General features: G+C 36.4%; 1 protein-coding gene across 15 annotated transcripts in view; it reads left to right on the top strand.

The window, feature by feature from the left end:
* The window catches only part of CHD9 (chromodomain helicase DNA binding protein 9), an 84,786-nt gene extending 61,894 nt beyond the window's left edge, over positions 1 to 22,892 (top strand). For 7 of the 15 annotated variants that reach the window (XM_031615298.2, XM_090149907.1, XM_090149908.1 and 4 more), the window contains 19 exons: positions 476 to 672; positions 1,256 to 1,455; positions 1,955 to 2,114; positions 2,826 to 2,915; positions 3,952 to 4,055; positions 4,169 to 4,286; positions 4,908 to 4,965; positions 5,284 to 5,326; positions 5,483 to 5,702; positions 5,798 to 6,000; positions 6,256 to 7,164; positions 9,083 to 9,246; positions 9,980 to 10,252; positions 11,001 to 11,169; positions 12,014 to 12,153; positions 12,647 to 12,868; positions 13,449 to 13,577; positions 15,283 to 15,387; positions 16,900 to 20,367. In XM_031615298.2, the coding sequence (XP_031471158.2) occupies positions 476 to 672; positions 1,256 to 1,455; positions 1,955 to 2,114; positions 2,826 to 2,915; positions 3,952 to 4,055; positions 4,169 to 4,286; positions 4,908 to 4,965; positions 5,284 to 5,326; positions 5,483 to 5,702; positions 5,798 to 6,000; positions 6,256 to 7,164; positions 9,083 to 9,246; positions 9,980 to 10,252; positions 11,001 to 11,169; positions 12,014 to 12,153; positions 12,647 to 12,868; positions 13,449 to 13,577; positions 15,283 to 15,387; positions 16,900 to 17,763 (4,368 nt within the window). In that variant the 3' untranslated portion in view covers positions 17,764 to 20,367. Of the gene's footprint in view, positions 1 to 475; positions 673 to 1,255; positions 1,456 to 1,954; positions 2,115 to 2,825; positions 2,916 to 3,951; positions 4,056 to 4,168; positions 4,287 to 4,907; positions 4,966 to 5,283; positions 5,327 to 5,482; positions 5,703 to 5,797; positions 6,001 to 6,255; positions 7,165 to 9,082; positions 9,247 to 9,979; positions 10,253 to 11,000; positions 11,170 to 12,013; positions 12,154 to 12,646; positions 12,869 to 13,448; positions 13,578 to 15,282; positions 15,388 to 16,899; positions 20,368 to 20,839; positions 20,926 to 21,890; positions 21,949 to 22,306 lie in introns of those variants that run through there. The other 8 variants (XM_031615302.2, XM_090149913.1, XR_016470885.1 and 5 more) reach the window with 7 other exon arrangements.
* Positions 22,893 to 23,157: the final 265 nt, after the last annotated feature.

Below are 23,157 nucleotides of genomic sequence, written 5' to 3'. Positions count from 1 at the left end.
ATTTAAAAGTTCTGAAAACAATTAGAAGCGTGTAATTATTCTGATTACTTTCTTTCTCTGACTGTGAACCCCATTCTGGAATCTGCAGAATGGCTAAGTGAAAGGCATAATGTCAGTTTTATGATGCTGGAAGCTGTGACTAATGCTTGAAGACATTGCCATGCAGTCAGTTCCATACAGGTTTCATTGACCTTTTTTACTGATATAGGGTAACATGTAGTGTAAGTATTCAGTTCAGAGGAGGTATTGAGTATGGTTTGTAAGCAGCATGCTGGTATCACGGTACTAAAGCTTTTGTTGTTATTGTCTTAAATACCACAAAATATTATACGTGCTATACACAGGTATCTTCAATGATACCTTTGCACAAGACCTATTAGTAACTTTAGAGACTATTCATTTTTAAAGTAAATTCACCTATTTAAGAAAAACTTACTGACTGTTTCTCTAATGAGCTTTGCTTGAAATTTTACAGAACAGCCTGGTTATTGATACCCCACGAATTAGAAAACAAACAAGGCCCTTCAGTGCTACAAAAGATGAACTGGCTGAATTGTCTGAAGTGGAGAGTGAGGGGGAGGATAAGCCCAAACTCCGCCGGCCTTGTGACCGTTCCAATGGATATGGAAGAACAGAGTGCTTTCGGGTGGAGAAAAACTTACTGGTCTATGGGTATGGCATATAGCATTCTTTGTTCTAGGAAACAATAATATTTTAGAAGGTGTTTATATTTATGGAGTGACAAGCTGGCATAGATCTTGACTGGTTAATAAATGTGTGTGCATATTCACTTATATATAGCCTTACTGTTTGATGTGATCCTAAGCATTTTAAGATTTACGACTTTTTGCAAAAGTTCTAAGTCTTGTATTTCAATGAAGTTTGAATAGGAACTGAAAAATCTAACCAGTCATTTATAGCATACTTAAGTCATGTGTTAATTTTGTAAATAAAATCTTAGGTCTTCTCTCACCCCACCCCCTCACATGCCCCCTGAAAGATAAATGACTGTGTTAGTCATTATGAGTTCTCCTGAGTTTTGTGTCTTAGGAGCCTAAAACTATATTTTTTTGTTTAGAGCAAATTTTGTTTAGAGCAATTCTAAACAGTTTGTTGGGGATGCTACTTTCATAGTTAAACAGAAGGAAAAGTGGAATTCCTCTAGGATTTTTAGCTTTCCTTTTCAAAAACTAAGCCTGCAGGCTTCTGTAGTGTACAAATTTTAAGTGCTACTGTGTGTTTTTCTTTGGACTAGGTGGGGTCGATGGAGAGAGATTTTATCACATGGTCGCTTCAAGAGACAGCTAAATGAACAGGACGTGGAGATAATTTGCCGAGCTCTCTTAGCCTATTGTCTTGTTCACTACAGAGGGGATGAGAAAATAAAAAGTTTTATATGGGATCTGATTACTCCAACAGAAGATGGGCAAACACGAGAGTTGCAGAATCATCTTGGTAAGGTATTTTTTGCAGTTAAATAGCTTCACATACACTTACCTCTGAATAATGCTATAATCAAAGCTAAAAATTCTCCTTGAAAGTGTGCTGCTTGAAATATACAGAATTTACTCCAGATATTTATATCAATTGATGAAAAAAGAAGTTTCCTTTCTGCTTTGCTTTCATTTTGATGGCAAATCAAAATGCCAAATGGATTGGTATACTGTGTGTAAGCTTTCTTTTCATTTCAATTCAGAAGAACCTGTTCTTTGGCATTGTAGTTGACAACAGGTTCTTTCCCCCACTCCTTCTTTGTCTTTAGTTTGTGAAATGTATTTGAGAGATGCTCGAGAGCCAAAACAAAGAAAAAATGCCTCCCATTGAGAAGCTGTGAGGATAGTGTATTTTCTGTGTTGCAGGTGACAGTATTGCGGTAGGATTTAGTAACAGTAACTGTCACAGGGGATCTGTGCCTACCTGTTGCTGTTACTGTATCATGTTTTGAATTACATAGGCCTGTCAGCACCTGTGCCTAGAGGAAGAAAAGGAAAAAAAGTGAAGACCCAGGCTAGCACTTTTGATATACACAAAGCAGAATGGCTTCGAAAGTACAATCCAGAACATCTGTTGCAAGATGAAGGATACAAAAAGCACATAAAACACCACTGCAACAAGTAAGCAGCAGTTGAAGTGTGAATGTTTTTTTGCTCTTTATGTGCAGATTTTTTCTTCTTGTTCCTCGTTGTCTTCAACTTTAAGATGCTCTTTGTTTTGCTATGAAGAAACAAGATTTTATGGTGTTTATTAGATTAGGTGTTCATGTTTAAATAATTCTGTTTTCCTTTACAAAAAGGAAATATATATATTTAAGTGGTGAGGGGCTAGGCTGCTGAGAATGTGAGCTGGCTTGCTTGACTAGTAACGATGAATGAGCTTATTTTAGATAAAGGAATACTCTATAAGAAAACTTGTCATGCTCTGCTTGCAAACTTGATACAACTGTAGTCAAGAACTGAGATAAAAACAAGGAGAAGCCACGTAAATTAAATTCCTAACTAAGGAGGAATGAAAAGGAATATAAAAGATGTTTATTGTCAGCTAACTGAAATATTTCTAAGGGAATCTTCTGAGTAGGAAAAGGGAAATATTAGTTTGTTCTTAACAGTATTTTATGAAGCAAGTGAGGGGTATTCTGCTGGCTCTGGATGAAAGATTTTTGTGTGTGTGTGATGAAACACCAGCAATAAAGAAGTGCAAGGTGGAGGAACTGGAGCTTGTCTCCTCTCCTAACTGAAGGAAGTATGTTTGAAAGTTTTGTGGTGTTATTTAAAAAACAAATCAAAACTTTTAGAGTACTAATACATGTTTCTTTTTTTTCCCTTTAGGGTCTTGCTTCGAGTAAGAATGCTGTATTACTTAAAACAAGAAGTTATTGGTAATGAATTTCAAAAAGTGTTTGATGGAACTGATGCCAGGTGAGCTATATGGAGGCTTTTTTTGCTTGTTCATTTTAAATGTAAACTTATCAAATGAAAATGAAGTCTTCCCAGACCTAAGAAAGAGTAGTTGCGAGGAAATATTTGAGTATTTAGGCTCTGAGAGAAGTGTTTTCATTTGCTCTGTCCACAAAACGCTTTGTATCTACTTGATGTGAGGAAGTCTTGGCTACTATGAAATGGGAAACCTATCGATATATAGTACCATTAAAATTAAATAGACTGAAAAAGTAAGTGAAAGATGAAATAATATACCTTACATGCTAGCTGGTAGGTTTTTCCTTGCATCTTTCTGCACATTTCTGATTAAGTGCTGCATATTCCATTATTATTTTTTACTTATCTGTGGAAGTACTTCTGCATGGGAATTCTTGCACTCATAACTTCAAGAATTTGTGGTGGATATAAAGTTTTAATTTGATTCAGAAAGCTGTTATAAATATTCACAAAGAAGTCCATCTCATCCCATTGAACACAGAAGCAGATAATTTTTGGCTTTTTAAGTTTTGTAAATTCAAACTGCCAACTCGAAGTTGGCAGAATATTCAGAGAGAGATTATGATATGCTGTTTCTGTTTCCATACTCTTTCTCTCTTAGTGGTCTCTGTCAAATATAAAGTACCAAGCTATGTGTCTTGTGTTATTGTTTTTATTGATTATAGAAGTGAAGAAATGCGTTTCTCAGTTTCTTTAGATTATCAAAACCATTTTTAAAGATGAGCTACACAATATAGCAATAATGTATGTACCTCATAGTAGCATGGCCTTACATTTGTTAACTGTTAGTTGCTTTTAAATACCAAAGTGAAATTAAAAATTTTATGTTTCAATCCTGAGAATCTTTACAGTCTTCAAAACCTTTGAATTAGTTTGTTGGACATGGAGTGTGTTGTGTGTATTTGAAGAAAGTAGTTTGAAAACCCTATATAGCATACAAATTCCAAAGAAGAAAAAGAAAAATGTGTTGCTCCCTCTGAATATTACTGATGTTGGTGCTGTTGGTGAATCTCCATAGTGAAATTGATGTTTGGGTCCCTGAGCCAGATCACTCTGAAGTTCCTGCTGAGTGGTGGGATGCAGAGGCAGACAAATCCCTTCTAATTGGAGTTTTTAAACATGGTCAGTAACACATGACTGCATGTGTACTCTCCCCCTCCCCCCAATACAAATGGCTATTATTTTTTTTTTAGTTCACTTTAAAAGTTGAATTTTTGCCTTTTTTTCATTTATAGGTTATGAAAAATACAACACGATCAGAGCAGACCCGGCACTGTGCTTCTTGGAAAGGGTTGGCAAGCCAGATGATAAAGCAGTTGCTGCTGAGCAGAGAGCAAATGATTATATTGATGGGTAGGGGTACTTCAAACTGGGCATGAATGCTTTGAGTCCATAATGTAAAAGAGACTGAATTTGTGTGTGTTGTCGTTCTCTTCTTAACTGGCTTTATACTAGTTTTGTGTCATTATTCTGAAGAATACTACATTAAACAGACTTAAGAAAAGTGTAACAGAAGTATTTAAATCCGAAATTTCAGAGTTAAGGAAAAATATAGCAACCTGGTGTTAAAAGGACTGTGCTTTGTGCTGCTGAAACAGAAATATTCATTAGGTTGTGAAGTTCCAAGAGGCAGAGTATTACAGATCTATTTCAGGTTGATCAGCTTGGTGTAGTATTTTTGTGCTGTTAACCAGTGACCCCAGTAGATCAACTTGAGTACTACTGATAAGTGCAGAAAGGGAGAGCTTCCTTTGTTCCTTGCTTAATTGGTGATACTAGCAACTGTACTCTAAGGAATAACTTGGAGAGAGAGGCAGCTTTCAAGTCAAAGTTGCATGAAATGTTTTCCTTGCTTCAAATATAAGATTTAACACAGTGTATGTAACTAAATTTAAATGAATTTTGTTTGTGACTGAAAGAGTGTAAGCTTTTCAGAATATTAAAATAGTTTCTTTTCTCTTGAAATTGTAACAGGGACGTTGAAGATCCAGAGTATAAACCAGCACCAGCAATGTTTAAAGATGATATAGAGGTATAGTAGACGTCTATAATAGCTCCTTTTAACACACTTAGAATGTATCATTTCCACCTTTTTTTGAGCAAATCAGTACGTTTTTCTATATTTGTCTGAATTCATAAGCTTTACTCCCTGTTTCTCTGTATTTGGGCATGGGGAACAGGAGAAAATTTTTGTAGAATTCTGTTGTGTGCCTTGTTAGCCATTTATCCAAAATGCACGTTACTGTTGTTGTTTGTCATATTTGTTAGAATGAACTTTTTTGTGGACAATTATCTAAATCCCTGGGGACGGATATGTTTTTTACTTTATTTTGCTTTTGTTTTTCTACAGGATGATGTTTCATCCCCAGGTGATCTAGTAATAGCAGATGGAGGTAAATAGACAGAACTTGAAATCTGAAACTTAATTTTCAATTGCTTAATTCCCTTGGCTTTTAGCTAAAATGTATTTAGATTGCCTACTGTAGAACCATAGGCAACAGCAACAATTAATTTTTTTTCTTTTTCTCATCACTCTGTTTTTAATATAGATGGGCAAATGATGGAAGGTGACAAAATCTATTGGCCAACTCAGTCTGCCTTAACAACGCGCCTTCGCCGCCTGATAACAGCTTATCAAAGAACAAGTAAAAATAGGCAGGCCCAGCAGATCCAGCCAGCATTCCCAGTGCAAACTAGTATGATGCAGCCTCCATATGAAGAAGTTGCTCTAAATCCAAAGATGGCTGCTAAAATAGAAAGACAGCAAAGGTATATGCATTATACAATTAGAAGAAATAATTGCTGTTAGCTGAATGATATGGTGAAGAAAATTACAGTATTTACTTTTTTCCTTGCTGGTAAAGGTGGACAAGAAGGGAAGAAGCTGACTTCTACAGAGTTGTGTCCACGTTTGGAGTGGTATTTGATCCTGAACGGGGACGATTTGATTGGACCAAATTCAGAGCTATGGCTAGGCTGCATAAGAAAACTGATGAGAGCTTAGAGAAATACCTGTATGCATTTATGTCAATGTGCAGGAGAGTCTGTCGTCTCCCCTCAAAAGAAGGTGGGTGTGTGCTTTTGTATCCTTAGTTTTCTCTTCAATTTCTGTTGTTAGTGTTTATCATGAAATCACGTTCCAGAATAAAAATGGAGGAAAAGAAAATAAGGAAAGATCTTAAGTGAACTGTAAAATTGAAAGCTTACAAAGGCCAATATATCAAGTTACTTAAGCCATGTACTTCTGGTGTTGATTTGTGGTGGTTGTATTTGTGTTTGTTTTTTTTTCCCAGATTCTCATCTTCGTTTTGCTTTATTACAGAACTGGTAGACCCAAACATTTTTATCCAACCAATTACAGAGGAGCGTGCCTCTCGGACTTTGTATCGCATTGAGCTTCTAAGGAAGGTGCGAGAACAAGCTCTTAGACATCCACAGTTGTTTGAACGACTAAAGCTATGTCAGCCAAACCCGGACTTACCTGTCTGGTGGGAATGTGGGACTCATGACAGGGATTTACTTATTGGAGCTGCTAAACATGGGGTTAGCAGGACAGATTATCATATTCTTCGTGATCCTGAACTCTCATTTATGTCTGCGCAGAGGAACTATAGTCAGAACAAAGTGGCACTGTCAAGGACTTCTACTCCACTCTTACATCAGTATCAGATGGCATTATCTGCTTCTCCTCTTACACCTCAGTCAAGATTGCCGGATGCTAAAGTGAATGCTCTTGAGGACATGAAAGTTAAAAATGAAAATCTGAAAGAGGATGCTCAGTCATCTGAAGAGGAATCTATGTCTACAGAGGAGACGCAGACAGTAATGAAATCTGAGCCTCTGAGTCCAAAAAATGGTGCACCAGTACAAAATACAGAACACAAACCTAGTGTGAAGATTGAAACAGACAGGCGCATGGTTGCAGCAAGGACAGAGCCTCTAACTCCAAACCCAGCTTCCAAAAAACAGAGAGTCAGCAAAAGAGGATCGGACTCTAGCTCTGACTCAGACTCTGACTCAGATAGATCATCCTGTTCTTCCAGGTCATCTTCTTCATCCTCTTCATCTTCCTCATCTTGTTCACACTCTCGATCAGGCTCTAGTTCTTCGTCATCTTCATCTTGTTCTTCAGCATCTTCATCCTCATCATCTTCATCCTCATCGTCGTCGTCGTCATCATCATCATCGTCTGAAGAGAGTGATAGTGATGAAGAGGAGGCACAAAAACGTGGTATGTGTAGTCTTATTTCTGAAGTACAATTTTCAAATTGAACAGGTTGACTTGTTATGGAAAAGGTCCAAAAAAAGGACATTAAATCCTGCAGAAGTAAATGTAAACATTTGATTATTCAAGTGAACTGAAGAATTTCAGATGCAGTTATGTTTTATTCAGTGCCTTGGATTGAGGTAGTTCAGCTTTGTTGTCCAGTTCCCTAAGCCAGCATAGACTGCATGTGGCTCATGTATGGGAGGAGAGTTGAATGGCCACTGTTTTCTGGAAGTGTAATTTGTGTATGTTCCCTACTACTGTTTCTCTTTCTTGCTTAATGCAGAGATTCTTTTGGTTTCCCTGTTGTTATTTTTTCACTCTTGCTTACCTGTCTGTATAGCTCCCTCATTGTGTTTCTAGGAAATCTGCAATAATTCTGTACAAGTTAAAGTGATGTAAGCTATATTTTCTTGTAAGTTGGATGTGGCCAAGCAGTGTACTTATGCTGAAAATTTACAATTTAACACATTACTTTTAGAGATGCTACAAGCTGTACTCTTGCCATGTTCAAAATTAGAATGTGAAAAGGTTTCTCTACCCTGTGATAACAAATGGTAATAGAAAAGTGAAGAGAACAAAGATAGGCAGTGGCATTACGGTATGAGGTAAATAAGCTGATTTTTTCCTGATAGCTCAGGCAAAATGGTGCTCTGTGGTTAGATGGATCCTTGTGTTTGAGGAAATCACAGATGGAAACCTTAGAGTTAACTTATTGGGAAAATGATTCTTGGGCAAGTGACACCTAGACAAAATGATGAAACTGCTGCCTGTAGCAGTGGAAGGCTGTATTCAGAGGAAACAGTTGTATGAAATTTAAAAACAGTGAGAGGAAAGGAAGGAGTAAATGACATAGCTATTTCTAAATGGTGAATACTAAAACATGTGCTGCAAGTCAAAATATTAGGCTCACTTTCTGCCAACTCAGTCTGTTTATGCAAGTAATCGTGCAATCTTCAGATTGCAAAATCTTGTAAATCAGTCAGCCTTCCTTTTATTTTGGTTATTTCATTGTAAATTGGAATTGAAGAGATTGGAAAATGCAGGAAAACTTTTCTCAGTTTCATCTGAACTTGTTTTAAGCCAGGTTTTGTGGCATAATATTCTATGATGGTCATGGAACCTTTGGCTTATGTTCTATATTGGAAACATACTTTAAGAGAGGGTTTAAAAAAAAAAACAAAAACAAAAACAACCAAATGATTTGATACATGGCCATTCCAAAGGACAAATCTGAGTTCTGTAGAATTGTCCCTCAACACTCTTGCTCTTTTTGCCAACTTAGTATTTTCCTTTTCTGGAAGCACCCTCATTCAGTTCAACTGTTTTCCCATGTCAAGTGAAGCTTGTATTGTCTGGATGGAGGAAAAAGAAAAATAATGATGAGCATTAAAATGAAGTCTGTGGACATACTTGAAAGTTACTAAGGGAAAAAAAATCTCTGATTGAAGTGATTCAATTCTGCAGAGGCACATTTTCAGGATATGTAAAGTAGAGCATCGAGTGTTACATGCAATAACAGAAACAAGGGCACTTTTGTAACTAGTATCCCAACAGATTTGCCACATTCTTGTAGTAGACATCTTTTTGTTCAATCTGATTCTTGCTTGCAAGTGAAATACATTAAAGTAAGGACTGCCTTTCAGCTTATTCTGTAATGTGCCCATTTTCATTTTTATGTTCTCAAAAAGTTAACAGAAATATGTAGGAAATGTATATGCTTGGAAAAGTATCAGCAGTCCTACTCAAATCACCAATTGCTAAGTATAATTTTGTTCGGTCTTTCTCTGAACATTGTTTTACATGTTGTTCACCTGAGCCTTCTTACTATGAGTGTTTTTTTTAACTTCCAACATGAAGTTATACTGGTGGTTTTATTTAGCAGAAGGAACTCCTCATATAAAAGCATATGATGAAGAGAGTGTAGCTTCTCTGAGTACAACACACGATGAGACACAAGACAGTTTCCAGATGAATAACGGGACACCAAATTCCAGTTATCTCCTACAAGGTGGATACATGTTGGCTGCATCTTACTGGCCAAAGGCAAGTTTATCATATTTGAAAATGAAGCATGTAGGGGAAGGTAGGCTGTCACACCAGTATTCAGTTAAATATGATAAAACCATATCACAGCTGTGGGAAAATAACTGGGGTGAAAAAAAAAAAAGAATGTTATTCAAGTTCAATTTATAGTGAAACTGTATCTGTATATGAGAGTATGTTCACATAGGAAGCAAAACTTCAAAGGAAGCATGTTTGTGTCATCCTAAGTCATAAAGAATATTCTTTAGAGTAGTCTCTAAGTAAGAAATGAAGTAGAGTGAGTATTCACTTATGCAATGTATAAAGAACTATTTGCTTAGAGGTAATTGGATGCCTTCAGCTACTTTGTGAAATTCTCAAGTCTTGCTTGGTATAGGCTGAGTGAAGCACTGATGTAACAACTTTAATGTTAGGATTTATATTATGTGATTCCTTATGTTGAAATTCTACAATGTACACGGAAAAGATAATTGTATTAATTGACTGTAAACTCATCTTTGAAATAAGTACTGAATACTGAATATTTCTAAGCTTTATAGTCATTCTGAACTACTGAACTTGGCTGACTAGCCCAGCTCACTTCTATAGTTAATTGTTGGCTTTTCATTCTTTCATAGTAATCTTTTTCATTTGAGCATTATGCTCTTTCGAGCTGTTCTTGAATAGTCAAAATCTGTGGAGTTTGACCTCTAGTTTGCATTACTCTTGTAAAAATGCTTTCTCTGTTTTTTAGGATCGAGTTATGATTAACCGGCTTGATAGCATTTGTCAAACAGTGTTGAAGGGTAAATGGCCTTCAGCAAGAAGGAACTACGACAGCAATACAGTAGCATCTTTCTACACAACCAAACTTCTGGATAGTCCAGGCGCAGCTACAGATTACAGTGAGCCCGGTGCACCAACACCCCCTCTTGCAGTTGTTAAAGAAGAATATGATCAGTCACCACAGATGTCAAAGGTGAAGAAGCATGTACGAGAAAAGGAGTTTACAGTGAAAATCAATGACGTATGTTTATTTTTATTGCCCTAGGACCTGATTGCGATTGCGGTGTGCGGCATGCTTTACCTGCAAGTGGCTGCCTGCTCTTACTCTCACTTCCTTCACACACTTGTTTGTGGGTATTTGGGTCTGCTTTTTCTGGGCATTGAGTATTTGGGTTTTTTTCGGTTGTTTTTTTCTTTTCAGTTTTCATAAACCTCTGGAGGGAAATTTTCATGATTCTCCTCTCTGAGTTGAAATTCTGCTTCCTCGGCCAGCCTGTTCTATGCCATTTAAAAAAAAAAAAAAAAAGAGTATATGAATAATATTTCTGCTTTTTGGCTTTTTTTTAACATTTCAGCATATCCTATTCAGCAAGCACTTTCTCTTTTTCATGGAGGTTTAAAGGTAAATTTTACTCTTTGAGATGCAGACTGGATGCTTCAAATATATATTTTTTTAACCTGTATTTGATGACCTGTTGATAGCACATAATACAAGAAACTTCCCCTTGTAATTGAATTTGCTTATGTTCGGTGTCTGCATTTTTTCAGTTAAGTGGGCAGGTAACCTAAAATTTATAGGCAATTCCGTGAAGTTTCTGTTCAGCTTCCATCATGTGGAGGAGGAGCAGGACTAGTTTTAAGGCCTGGTATATGGCTTTTCTTCTTCCTCAACTCCTCTGGAGTAACCGTTTGTATGTGAGAATCCTGATTATGAAGTTGTCATTTCTGCTTCAGAAGAGACACTTCTAACCCTGGGATTTATTTAACAGGAAGGTGGTTTGAAATTGACTTTTCAGAAGCAGGGACTGTCTCAGAAAAGGCCATTTGAAAGCGAGGAGGGTGCACTGGGACAGCAGCAATACCTGGCTCGGCTACGTGATCTCCAGAACGCTTCAGAAACCAGCCTTGTCAACTTCCCAAAATCACTTCCTGAATCAGGTATGTACTGTGAATTCCCAGAATGTCAGAAGGGTGTAAGGATTAGTAATAAATCTTCTATTCTCTGCTCTTCTGTTGATCTGCATGTATAGGCAGTGGAGAGAGATGCTGGCTGTGAAAGGTATTCTAAACTAGAGTTTAGAGCAATTCTGTGCAATGTGTTAGGGAGTCTAGGCACCTAAGTTGGAGCATGGAATTGGACCATGAGTACTTTCAGTCAGTTTCTGTGACCTTCATTTATTTGAAGGTTGCCATTATGTATAATAAGTCCTCCTGTAAGAAGACTTTAATTATTGTAAAGCGTATCACTGTACACTGTAAGTAATCAGTTACAGTCAGAACGTACTGTGTCTAGTTTGGAAGTGAAGCTGTGAAGTTCCAGGCTTATGCCTGTGTTATTTGTTTTGCACTCTTCATATGGTTTCTTGTGTCTCATGTAATGAGAAAGTTGAAGGTAATAATCTGGAACAAGTAATTTGGCTTACAGCCAAACATTCAGAGGTTATTTCCATAATAAGCAACAGTAAGTTTACGTTGTCAATATAAAATGAGCTTGAATCGAACAGTTAACATTTAGATTAAAATATTTGTAGCATTTGTGCTGGGTGCTTCCTTTAGGTCAGATTCTGATTAAATGGCTGTAATTCATTGAGTTAGCATACATATGCATATGAAAATGTCTCTTAAAAATATCATCCTGCTATTTGTAGTTTTTTATATATTACATGCAGAAATTATCTGCCCTAGTACTGTATGAATTTCATTTTCTTTTATTATTCCAATATGCTTATCATTATAAGTAACTTAAGCATCTGACATAAACTTTGCTGTGTAATTTGGTTAGGTACTTCCAGTCACTTAACAGCCAGCGCCAATGGAGTGATAGTTGATAGTCAACCTGTGCTCAAAAAGAGAAGAGGGAGAAGGAAGAACGTGGAAGGAGTTGATGTCCTCTTTGTAAACAGAAATAAGCAGCCCAATCATGTAAGTAAAGTTAAATCTTTATCCAAAAATAAGATCCAGATAACTATTAATTCTATTAATTCCTTAACTGCACGTAACTGTCAATATTCAACAAAGAGGTCATTACTCAGCTGTTTTTTTCTGAAATTGTTGTGAATTTTGTCTATTGCTACACAAGTAAGAATTGGTAGAGTTTTGCTAAACTTGATAAATGTAAAACAAATAGCACATAACAAAAGTCTTTTTAAAAATAGTGTTGTTAAGCTGTAATTAGCAGCATATTATTAGAAAGTCGGTGTATGGCATAGCAACACTTAGTACATCCTTTCCTGTGATAGGATCTGGTCTTAGAAGGACTTAAAGGGAGCTATCTTCACATGCATGATTAGTCTTTTTGAGTCCTTCAGGTTGTGTTTAAAGATCTTCAGGACTCTGGCCTTCATTGTATCATATACGAAGTAATTGTGATTTGTTTTCTGTGGAACGTTTAGAACCATGTTTTGAATTTCTCCAGGTAAATCCAGGTATTAACTCGTGTCAAGTTGCTGCTGGAATAAACCCAGCACTCAATTACACACAGTCTCAAGGCATGCTTGATGCAGAGAGTCCAGTTCCTGTTATTAACCTAAAAGATGGAACGAGGCTGGCAGGTGATGATGCTCCCAAAAGGAAAGATTTAGAAAGGTGGCTGAAGGAACATCCTGGCTATGTTGAAGATTTAGGAGCTTGTATTCCTGTGAGTATACTTTCAGATCAACTTCAACTAATAGCAAAACGTATATCATAAAATGTATTTAAGTTGATAATGCATTTTGCATGGAAATATTCTTTATTTCTTTGCTCTTCTATATTGATTAGGAAGGAGGTTTGTTTTATTTTTCTTAAACAATTTGATTTTTGCCAAATACATTACGAATATAATTGCTAAGAAAAGTAACACTAAGCAAAAACATTTGATCCTTGTCTAGTTTTACATGGGATTTCAAAAATATCTAAGAAGCCTCCTATTACAGTGAAAATGATTAATTAATTAGAAATTATAGGAGCTGAGAATAACATTGCAGCATAGTGATACAAAAGAGAATTTGTTTGAAGAATCTCATTACCTGCTTTACAATGGTACGATAGTGATGGTGTGAGTATGACTTTCTCATGTTATTTCTTAATTAAAACTTGGTTAATGTGGCACTGTATTATTTATGACATTCTCTGTTGGACAAAGCACTGAAGCAGAAAAATACTTCTGAAAGCCACTTTACTATTTTAAAAGCAACTATATCAGGAAAATAATTGACTTTTTTATTCCTTTATAACAGAGAATGCAGCTGCATGAAGGGAGGCCCAAACAAAAACGACACCGTTGTCGAAACCCTAATAAACTAGATGTTAATAGTTTGACTGGTGAAGAACGTGTCCAGCTCATAAATAGAAGAAATGCAAGAAAGGTATTCATATTAACTGTTCCCATTCATACATTTTCCAAATGAAAAGTTACCTGAAATGACAAACTCTTTAATATTTTAGCAGGTGTAATACTGTGTACAAGTAAAAGTTTTTGTGTACAGCTTTCTTGCAAAACAAGGAAGTCAGTGACAATCTTCTAGCAAGCACATTATAACTGAAAACATATATAATACTGCTAGGAACTTACTTTGTTGTTTACATTCAGCACAAGTTGAGCACATTGTATATTGCAGTGTTTGTGCCATTGATTAATACAGAGGCATGCCCACTTATTGGTATGGCCCTGAAATTTGTTCTTCAGTGTTAAAAATTACTCTTCTGTACTTTACTGATATAATTTAACTATTGGACTTGTTAGAGCAAGTTTTTCAGAGAGAATTCTTATTTTCTGCATAATTTTAATTTGCTTCAAGATGAGCAGAAATTAGCATGCTTTTAAAAAGGACCCTATTTGAAATTTGAAACAAATTATTATAGTTTGTGTATGTTCTAATAAGGAGTTTCACACATTCTTAATTTTGGGCACGTTTTCTTATTTTGACATTATTACTTCTTGATATGATTAATATTATTTTAGTAGTGCATCCTTCATAGAAACCTGTCCCTTGGAATTATTTAAATCCTATGCATTGGATTATTTTGTATTTTTCCTTTCTTTTTTAGCTCTCTCTGCTATTCAGCCTTTATGGGTGACCAGTATATGTGTATATATATATATGTATATGTGTATATATATATTCCTTGTAAAGCAGATTGCTAGGTTAAATAGCAGCTTAACAGGGAACAAAAGCAAGAAGAGGATTTTTGTCTAAAATCTTAAGAATGGAAGATAGAAGGTCAGGTGCTTAATACAAGTTTTCAAATAGGTGATTACAGTTTGGGAATGGCATAATTCATTTGAAGATGGGATTTCAGAAAGGCTGAAAGGGCATATTCAAGAAAAGCATATAGAACATTGCTGTTTATGGAAGAAATGTAGAGAGACATGTGGGATGGTGTCTTTGAATGTCAGTGGTAATCCTAGAGGAGCAATCCAGAGAAAGTCTTTGAGGTATTGCATTGACATCTGGAGCGTTTTCTCCTGTTATGCTGCCAGCTTGTTTTTCTCTTACACAGTAATTGCAAAAAAAGCAGATTGTTTTTTATGCTGCTGTTAAGGTCAGAAGCTTTGGCACCTGTAGAAGAAAGCGAGGCAGAATTCGAGTCTTTAATCTCTTCAGTGCATTGAAAAGTTGCTCTGAAAAGAAACCTGTACAGGAGCTAGTCTCTTGAAAAACAGACACTTGACTTTTCTATAGTAAGCTGTGCCCTGAGGAATCTTCAGAGTTGATGATGAATAAATGAGGGATTTGATCTTAGCTTGCTGTAAGAGCCTGTTTTCATGCTGGCTTTTTGTTCTAATAGATTTCCACCCCTTAGGTGAAACAGCTTCCTCTCTGTTATGTTTTTTATTCTCAGTTTTCTCAGTTTAAAAACTGCTTCCAACTTATCTGCATCACCAAAATCTTCAAAATTATACTTTGCGTAAACCAACAGAAATCAAATAAATGCTACATTGATAATTTTAATTAAGACTCTGTATTCTATTTTATGTAAAAAGCAAAAAAGGAAACAATGTCAGGATTGTTGCCTTTATTCCTTTTTCAAAAGAGAAGTATTTACTGACTTCTGTCTTCTGTTTCTCAGGTGGGGGGTGCATTTGCTCCCCCTCTGAAGGATTTGTGCCGGTTCTTGAAAGAAAATCCAGAGTATGGAGTGGCTCCGGAATGGGGAGAAATTGTAAAACAGTCTGTGAGTATTTGCAGAATGAGATATCTGTGACATGGTGGGGGGAGGCAAGGCTTTCACTTCTGATATTAAATTCTGTTAAATGTGGAGTATGAGTCAGTGTTAGCTTTTTTCAGCCACCTTGGCTCCTGAAAATGGTGTGCTGGCACAGCTGTGAGTAGGAGGAAGAGAAGGGACAGTAACCGTTAACCCTAAATTAGAGATCAGAGATTTAGTTGAAGGTGCTATAATGCTGTGACATTTTAATCTCTTAAAGGTTACTTTGAAAGTTTTAAGAAGAGTATTGGGCTCATAGAATAGTTCCTTATTCTTAGACACAAGAAGATAAATATGATTTTAAATATGTACTTTCGCTTTTTAGTTGATTTAAGAAATTAATATCACCGTAGAACTATTTCCTTCTTAGCCTTTCAGTCTTCCTAGAGATTGTATTATTAGCTAGAAACTAATGCCCTCCAGTGGGAGGGACCAAGGTTAATGTATGAATATGCTGTTAGGAGTAGGTCTGTACAACAACTTCAGCTTTGCCCATGCATTCCTTCTGTGTGGATTATCAATGGTTAGTGGTAAGAGCAGTGTGCTGCTTGGTTGTCCTACCTAAGTTTCTTGCTGGTAGCAAGATGTATTCAGTGAGTGGCTTTTTTCCAGATGCTTGAAAAAAGTGCATCTAAGTGTCTCACATTTGTAGGCAGATGTGAGCTCCTGTGCATATTTGTACATGCACAGTGTTACATTCAGACCATGGTTAACATAAAGCTTACAGAAATGTGTGCATTTATGGACAGAATTTCTTCATGTTTGCCTAGATCAAATAACTGTAGCCTGAACGTTAAGTCTTATGCCATGCAACCATAGACATATAAACAAATCTGTTACTGTATTCATTTTTCGTTTTCAATCAATTGTTAGGGACAAATATGGAAAACTGCTACAGAGGAAATAATATATATTTATGCAGTGCTTACATAAGGAGGGCTTACAGAGGTGAGGTAAATACTATGCAATCCTAAAAAGAAGCTATCTGAATTTCATTTTAATAGAATTGCACTTGAGTCTCTATTGTTCATTCTTAAGTTCATATGGATAAGGTGAAGTATGAAGACATTAAGCAGAAACAAGCACTTTTTAAATTAAGCAGTGGCAAAAGAGATGATTGGAATGTGATCATACCGCAAAGCAATGCCACCCTTTAGATCTTAACCTAAGATTGCTCCTCCGATTAGCTCTGTGTGGTTTGATCTGCACATAATCCTCAGATGATGAGTAAGCAGTGTGTCTGAAAAGGTGCCTCCGTGGTCCCCACTGTTGAACTGGGACTTTAAATGTTGGAGATTGCGCAGATAGCCACCTCCAATCCCAGTCTAGAGATGAAGCTGCTTTGCTAACGCACCCGAAAACTCTTTGACACTGTTAGCATATGCTTGGTTTTTGTGTTTGTTTTTGTGGGCTGTTTTTCTTTAACTTCTCCATCCTTATGCTTTCAAATTACTAAAATTCACACTGCATCTCTTGCAGGGATTTCTGCCAGAAGGTATGTTTGAGCGTATTCTCACCGGGCCTGTTGTGCGGGAAGAAGTAAGCCGGAGGGGAAGGCGCCCCAAAAGTGAGATTGCTAAGGCAACAGCAGCTGCAGCTGCTGCCACTGCTGCAAGCGTATCAGTTAACCCTCTGCTCACCAACGGATTGCTTCCGGGAGTGGATCTGTCCAGTCTTCAGGCCTTACAACAAAACCTGCAAAATCTGCAGTCACTGCAAGTAACGGCAGGATTGATGGGAATGCCAGCTGGCTTAACTACTGGAGGAGAAGCTAAGAACATGGCTGCCATGTTCCCCATGCTGCTGTCAGGGATGGCTGGATTACCAAACTTGCTGGGCATGGGAGGACTTCTGACAAAGTCTACAGAATCTATTTCAGAGGATAAAAAGGGAAGTGACTTGAAAGAGGCAGATATAAAGAAAGAAAGGACAGAAGACCAAAATACAGATACTGGTGGTGAAAACTCTGTTTCAAGCTCTCCTTCAACATCCTCTGCTGCTGCAGCTGCCAATCCTCTCTCTCTTAACCCATTACTTTTGTCCAACATACTTTATCCAGGGATGCTTCTCACTCCAGGCCTTAATCTTCATATCCCAGCTTTGTCTCAGTCTAATATTTTTGATGTACAGAACAGTGAAAGTAATGACACGGGCTCAGCCAAGCCTACGGAAGAAAAGGAGGAAAATTCTCGGGTTAGAGATCAGGAAGACAAAGGGGGAACAGAGCCAAGCTCTCACAATGAAAACAGCACAGATGAAGGTTCAGAGAAAGCAGATGCTTCATCTGGATCTGATAGTACATCGTCTTCATCTGAGGATTCAGATTCTAGTGATGAAGACTGACCCCAGACTCTGCACTTAAATTATGAACTGATTTTGAATTTATTCTTTAATTATTTCATTGTAAATAACCCAGTGTTGAGTGCATCAATGATTTACTGACCGAACATTTCAGTATTTGTTTAGAAGTGCAAACTGCTTTCAGAGACGTTTTGCATGTAATATTTCCTGAAGTTCATAAGTTTCTGAACTTGTATGTACTATCAAATACACAATGGTGTAAAATTACAACAAAAGGCATTATAATTTTGTTGGGGGGTTAATTTTATGAAAATAATGCTCAAGAAAGAGCTGTATATTTAATATATTTGCAGTGAACACAGAATACTTTATGCATATTATTGATTTAATTTGAATATAGTTTTACAGCCTCCTTGACACTTATAATTTACAGATCAAAACTCAGCAATAATTTGGGCAGCTAATGAATGTCATGAAAGCTGTAGAATCTACATCACCATCCATTGCTTTAATTACATGAAAATGCTCTAGTGTTGTGATGCACTGCTGTTTCCAATTCAGGTACAAGTGTGTTTAAAAGAAGATAAATTTTTCCCAATCAGCCAATTAAACTGGCTACCTGTTACCTCAGCTGAGTTAGTTTAGGAAGTTTACATTGGTTTCTATTACTTGTTTTCAGGTTTTGTTTTGTTTTCTAAAGACATCTTGTATATCATGTTAAAATCTGAGTTGAGATAGGACTGTTAGTGGTTTTTTTTCCCCTCATTGTGACTGTTCTCTTTGACAGCAGTAAGGGGAAATCAAACCAAAAATGGTCTTATCTCATGCTACTTGGCACCATGTAGATCTATTTAGTTTACACCTTGCAAAGTTTTGGGCTCCCTCTGCAGAATTAGAAGTCCCAAAATGAGGAGTAGTTGCCCCAAGACTCAGAAGAGGCAAACTGTCATAAGTGCCACTGAAAAGACCTTTCAACACTGCATACTTCATGTAAAAATTGTTTGTTTGCTTTGTTTGTGTAGATTTCTATTTGTGTTTTATGTCATAAAACCTCCCGGAGTTACCAGTTAATAATGGTAAATTAAGTATAGGTAGTTTTGAACTCCTTTTGAGTTTAAACTTCTCTGCAGATTTAAATCTGACTAAATATTAAATATTACCCCAAATCATTATTGGGATATCACTTCATATGTTATGCTGAGTTACCCACTAAAAAAAAAAAGCACTTTGAATAGTAAGGAAGACAAATTATTCCTAGAAACCACAGTAACAGGGCATAAGGCATCTGTTTAAGTCCAAAACCTTAGAACCCTTTACTATATAAAATCTGTCTAATATTTGATGTGTGATCTGATTCCTCCTTCTTTTTAAGCTGCTATTACTGTGACACAGTAGAGGCCCAGATTCACATTTACAGAAGTTCTGAACTGACTGAGATTTCAATTGACCCTTGTTACAGCATTTGCGGTCCAAGAAAAGGCAAGTGTTAAGAGAAAACAGATACAGGTACTAATAGGAGTCATTGAAAAAGCTTTACAAAGGGATAAATTTAAAAATAAAAGCAAAACTGTATATTTTGATATAGTTCTGTTGCTTGCTTGTACAGTAAAACAACTGTGTTGTTTTGTTTTTTTTTTTTACCAAGAACTTTACCAATGAAATATAAGTTTGTATGTGCAAAATAACCCCATGATTAGAAGCAGTGTTACATGTAATACACAATTTTACAAGTACCATTTGGATTGTGCTGGTTACGTATTTTCCCAAATAGTATTCTGATTTTTTTGGCCCTTCATGCAGTGTCTTAGCAATAGTGAAAATTCAAAACTGCTAAGAGAAGGGGGTAGCAATTCTTCATTGTGGAAAAAAAAAAAAAAAAAAAGTATTGCATATTTAATACTTTGCCCTTTGTAATATAGCACTTTTATTTAACTAGGATGATCTATGAAATAGCCAAAGTTTTACAAACAGTTGTTAACTTAGTTTGCTGATGGAGCACATCAACAATACCATCACTTCCCACCCTTACCCCACAAAAGAGATCTTAAATCTTGTGGCTAAAACCTAATTTATATCAGATTTATGAAATAAAGTATTTTCCTAATTATGCTCAAGTGAGTTTGGTTACCATTCTAGTGATTCTTTCTATGTAATAAGGCAATTATAGTTCCAAGTAATGAAGGCTGGTGTAGACTTGAACATAATATATTGGGTTTATTTTTCATCAGTTTGAACCAGAAGGGGAAAAATGTCCCACTGTCAGCTAGACTATGTGCAAAAACGGTTGTATAAAGTTAAGGGTTATAAGGAAACCTCAGTAGAATTACACTAATACTGAAGTTAAGATTAAAAGGATATCCAAGGTGATGATAAAGTGTGTGTTGGTAGTTACTAAAAGAACCTTAGCTGTTATTGCCTTGTATTTCTATCCCTTGTTTCAAGCTTCATGATCCAAGTCTTAGTCCAGTTTTTCTTTTGGACATTTGCAATATTTGCCAGTTGTGTTCTGTGTAGTCTGAATTTGCTTTCTGTAGTTGAACAAGCGTCTTAAAAAGTCATTTGTAATTTATTGAATTACTTTCTATGATGTTCTATAGAGCAAATGGAAGTTTAATTATTTTTTATTAAACATATTCTTTGACTACCCATGATGTCAGCCTCAATATGTAAAAAATAATGCTGTGTAAGGATTAGATATGCATCTTTCAGCAGCCGAAAGTTAAGCTTCAGTGTTAAGGTCTAGAACTGAAATTACTCTCAAAACCCTAAAAAAAGTCAAGCCTAGGATGTCTATTTTTCTGCAAAACCAAATGTTTTACTTTGAGTATCTTTTCTGGGAATCAGTTTCAATCAATTTCCTGTAATTCTGTCGTCTTACAAACAAAAGGAGCTGATGCTGCAGCTCTTGGGTAGTTGTGGCTAGGGAGTAGTATACAGTCAAAGTTCTGGTAGAATGTTGACTTGATATGAAATAATGTAATGTTCCAGGGCAAGCATTCTGGAAGTGGACTGCCTTTTTGTGTTTTTATTTTCAAAACTCTGCTTTACTTTTTTTAGATGTTTATTGAACTATTAAGTTTGGGCACAGCACTTACTGTTTGTCATTTATTTCACACAGGCTACGGATGCTTCTCCCGAATGCAAATTATCTCCTGGTTGTCAGGTGCTTTCTTGTTTTCAGTACATCATTGCGCTTCAATTGTGGTATCCTTCTTATGTGTTTCGTTACAAGTTCTTCCTTTCTCAGATTTGTATGCAGGTGATAAAAATGCATGTATGTTTATGTGCCCTGTTCCTATGTTCTTCCTCATTTATGTTCTCCTTAAAAGCCCTGCAGAACCCCTAACAAAACGGTTTTTTCATCTGTTTTTTGCAGGTCTATTAGAGAACTGTCACAGATTTAAATATATATGTATATAAATATTTACCTGTGTGTGTATATATCTGTAAGTATTAGTGCAGAAGCAGCACCCTAACAGAGATGTATGTTTGCTTCGTTAGCTTCTCGGGGCTTGTGCAGCTTTTTCTCCTGTGGTACAAATAGGAAGTTTCAGCTTAAACCTTTGAGAAGGAAGAGATAATCTAGCCTGTTAAATTTCTGCTGCTTAATTAGATCAAATTTGTGAGTAGTAAATGGGAACTTCTTACTGAAGAGAGCTTTTCCTAGCTTTTAGCTATTAATAGTAATTCTAGATTTTAGTAATGTTTGAGTTATCATTTAAAATCATGACTATTTACATAAAGGAAAGGTGTGAAATGTATTATAACTTAGTGGTGTCAGTAAATTATATTTATTACTGCTGAAATTCTAGCCTGCTGGAAGAAATGAGTGGTATTTTGATTATTTTTAACTCAGTATTTTAAGAACTCCTAATTGAAATAAGTACAAAGAGTTAGGGAAATTTTTCCATAAAATAAAGTAGGGTGAGGCCTCAAAACTGAGAAGTATGTAAATGTGAATATCTCAATTTGGAATTTTGTCTCGCAAATAAGTTCAGAACGTTGTGTATTCTCATGTTAGGGGTAAGTTAGCTAATATTCACGTATCTTTAAAAACAACAAAACACTCTGCTTAACATTAACTGCAACATTTCTGTTCACAAAGAAGCAAGAGCACTTCTACATAATGCAAATGAAAACTATTTTTCTTAACCCTACCTCCTTTCAAGCTCTCTCAGTAGACACCACAAGAAGTAAAGTAAGTTCGGAATTCTCATTGCTGTTCAGGTAAGGACTCTTAGGCTATTTCTATGTGTGAGGGAGGCTGATTTGGGAAATATTTGGGATCTTAATGTCAGATTACAGTGTTTAGTACTGGTGAAAAAGATTGAAAACTTCACAGCATGTCCTCAAGCTCATTTCAATTTTGGACCTGGTAACTATTGTTATCTCCTCTGCTTTTGTCCTAGTTCATCTGTTATGCTGCTGAAGTAAAGCAGGTGGTCTGAGCTTAGCTTTCTGCTCCTGTAAGGGAGGGTTTCTAACTCCTAATTCCAGGAAAAAAATGTCTATATATGCTGCTATTTTTATTTTTTTAATATAGCAATAATTGTGACCTGAATAAATAGGAATTTTGTCTTTTCAGTGTTGTTTCTGAGAGTCATGAGGGGAAGATGTTTTTTCCTTTTCGGACTGAAGCTGAAATCTTCACGTTTTCACTGGTCTTCATCCACTGTGGCTGATAGCGAAATATCAAGTGTTGGAAGATTCCTGGTTAAGTTTTGCACGTTGGCAAAAAGACATCAGAAGTACCAGGAGACTGCGCTGGGAAGATCTTAGGGAGAATACTGGAAAAAAGGTTTCTGTGATGCATATCATTTCTTCTTACACAAAGATTTCTGAGATTGTGTAATCTTGGACCTCTCTTACTAGGATGGCAGGCTTTGGTATCTAGCCTTATCTGGGAGTCCACCTTATTTCTCAGGAGGTAAACATTCGCCACTCCTAGTGAAGATGACTGAAACTTCTTATTTGGGGCAAGCACAGTTACAGCCCTGTGCTGTTACTGTTACTACCGTTTTGCCTCGATATTTGCTATGCTTTTCTTACATTTCGATACAAAACTGTAGCTTCTTATCCAATTTACCTGGGTAGAAATAAAATGGAATCCTGTTGTGAAAATGATGCAAGCAATTAACATGCCAAAAAAAAAAAAAAAAGATACCTCTTGATTTCATCATTCACGTTGTGTAGTCAAGACACCAGTGCTGTTGCCTTGGTGCTCCCAGCTGTGTGACAATGTGTCAAGTCCTGGGAACAGCCTCAAGCTAGAGCCTTTTTCTTTGTTTTTCCCCCTCTCTGAAACTTTTATTATTGTTAGTTTTGGAATGGTGGTAGTAGAAAAGGCATTGTCAGTAATTGTCATATGGGGTCTGCGGGGTGCCTGTATTCTAAGTGCCAAGGGCTGACCCAGCCCTTCAGGTGCTTCTGGGGACA

Source organism: Phasianus colchicus, chromosome 13 (assembly GCF_987193195.1).
Source record: "Phasianus colchicus chromosome 13, bPhaCol1.hap1.1, whole genome shotgun sequence".
In the NCBI taxonomy this organism is placed as follows: Eukaryota; Metazoa; Chordata; class Aves; order Galliformes; family Phasianidae; genus Phasianus; species Phasianus colchicus.
Note: the sequence above shows the minus strand (reverse complement) of the source record. Positions and strands in the feature narration are given on the sequence as shown.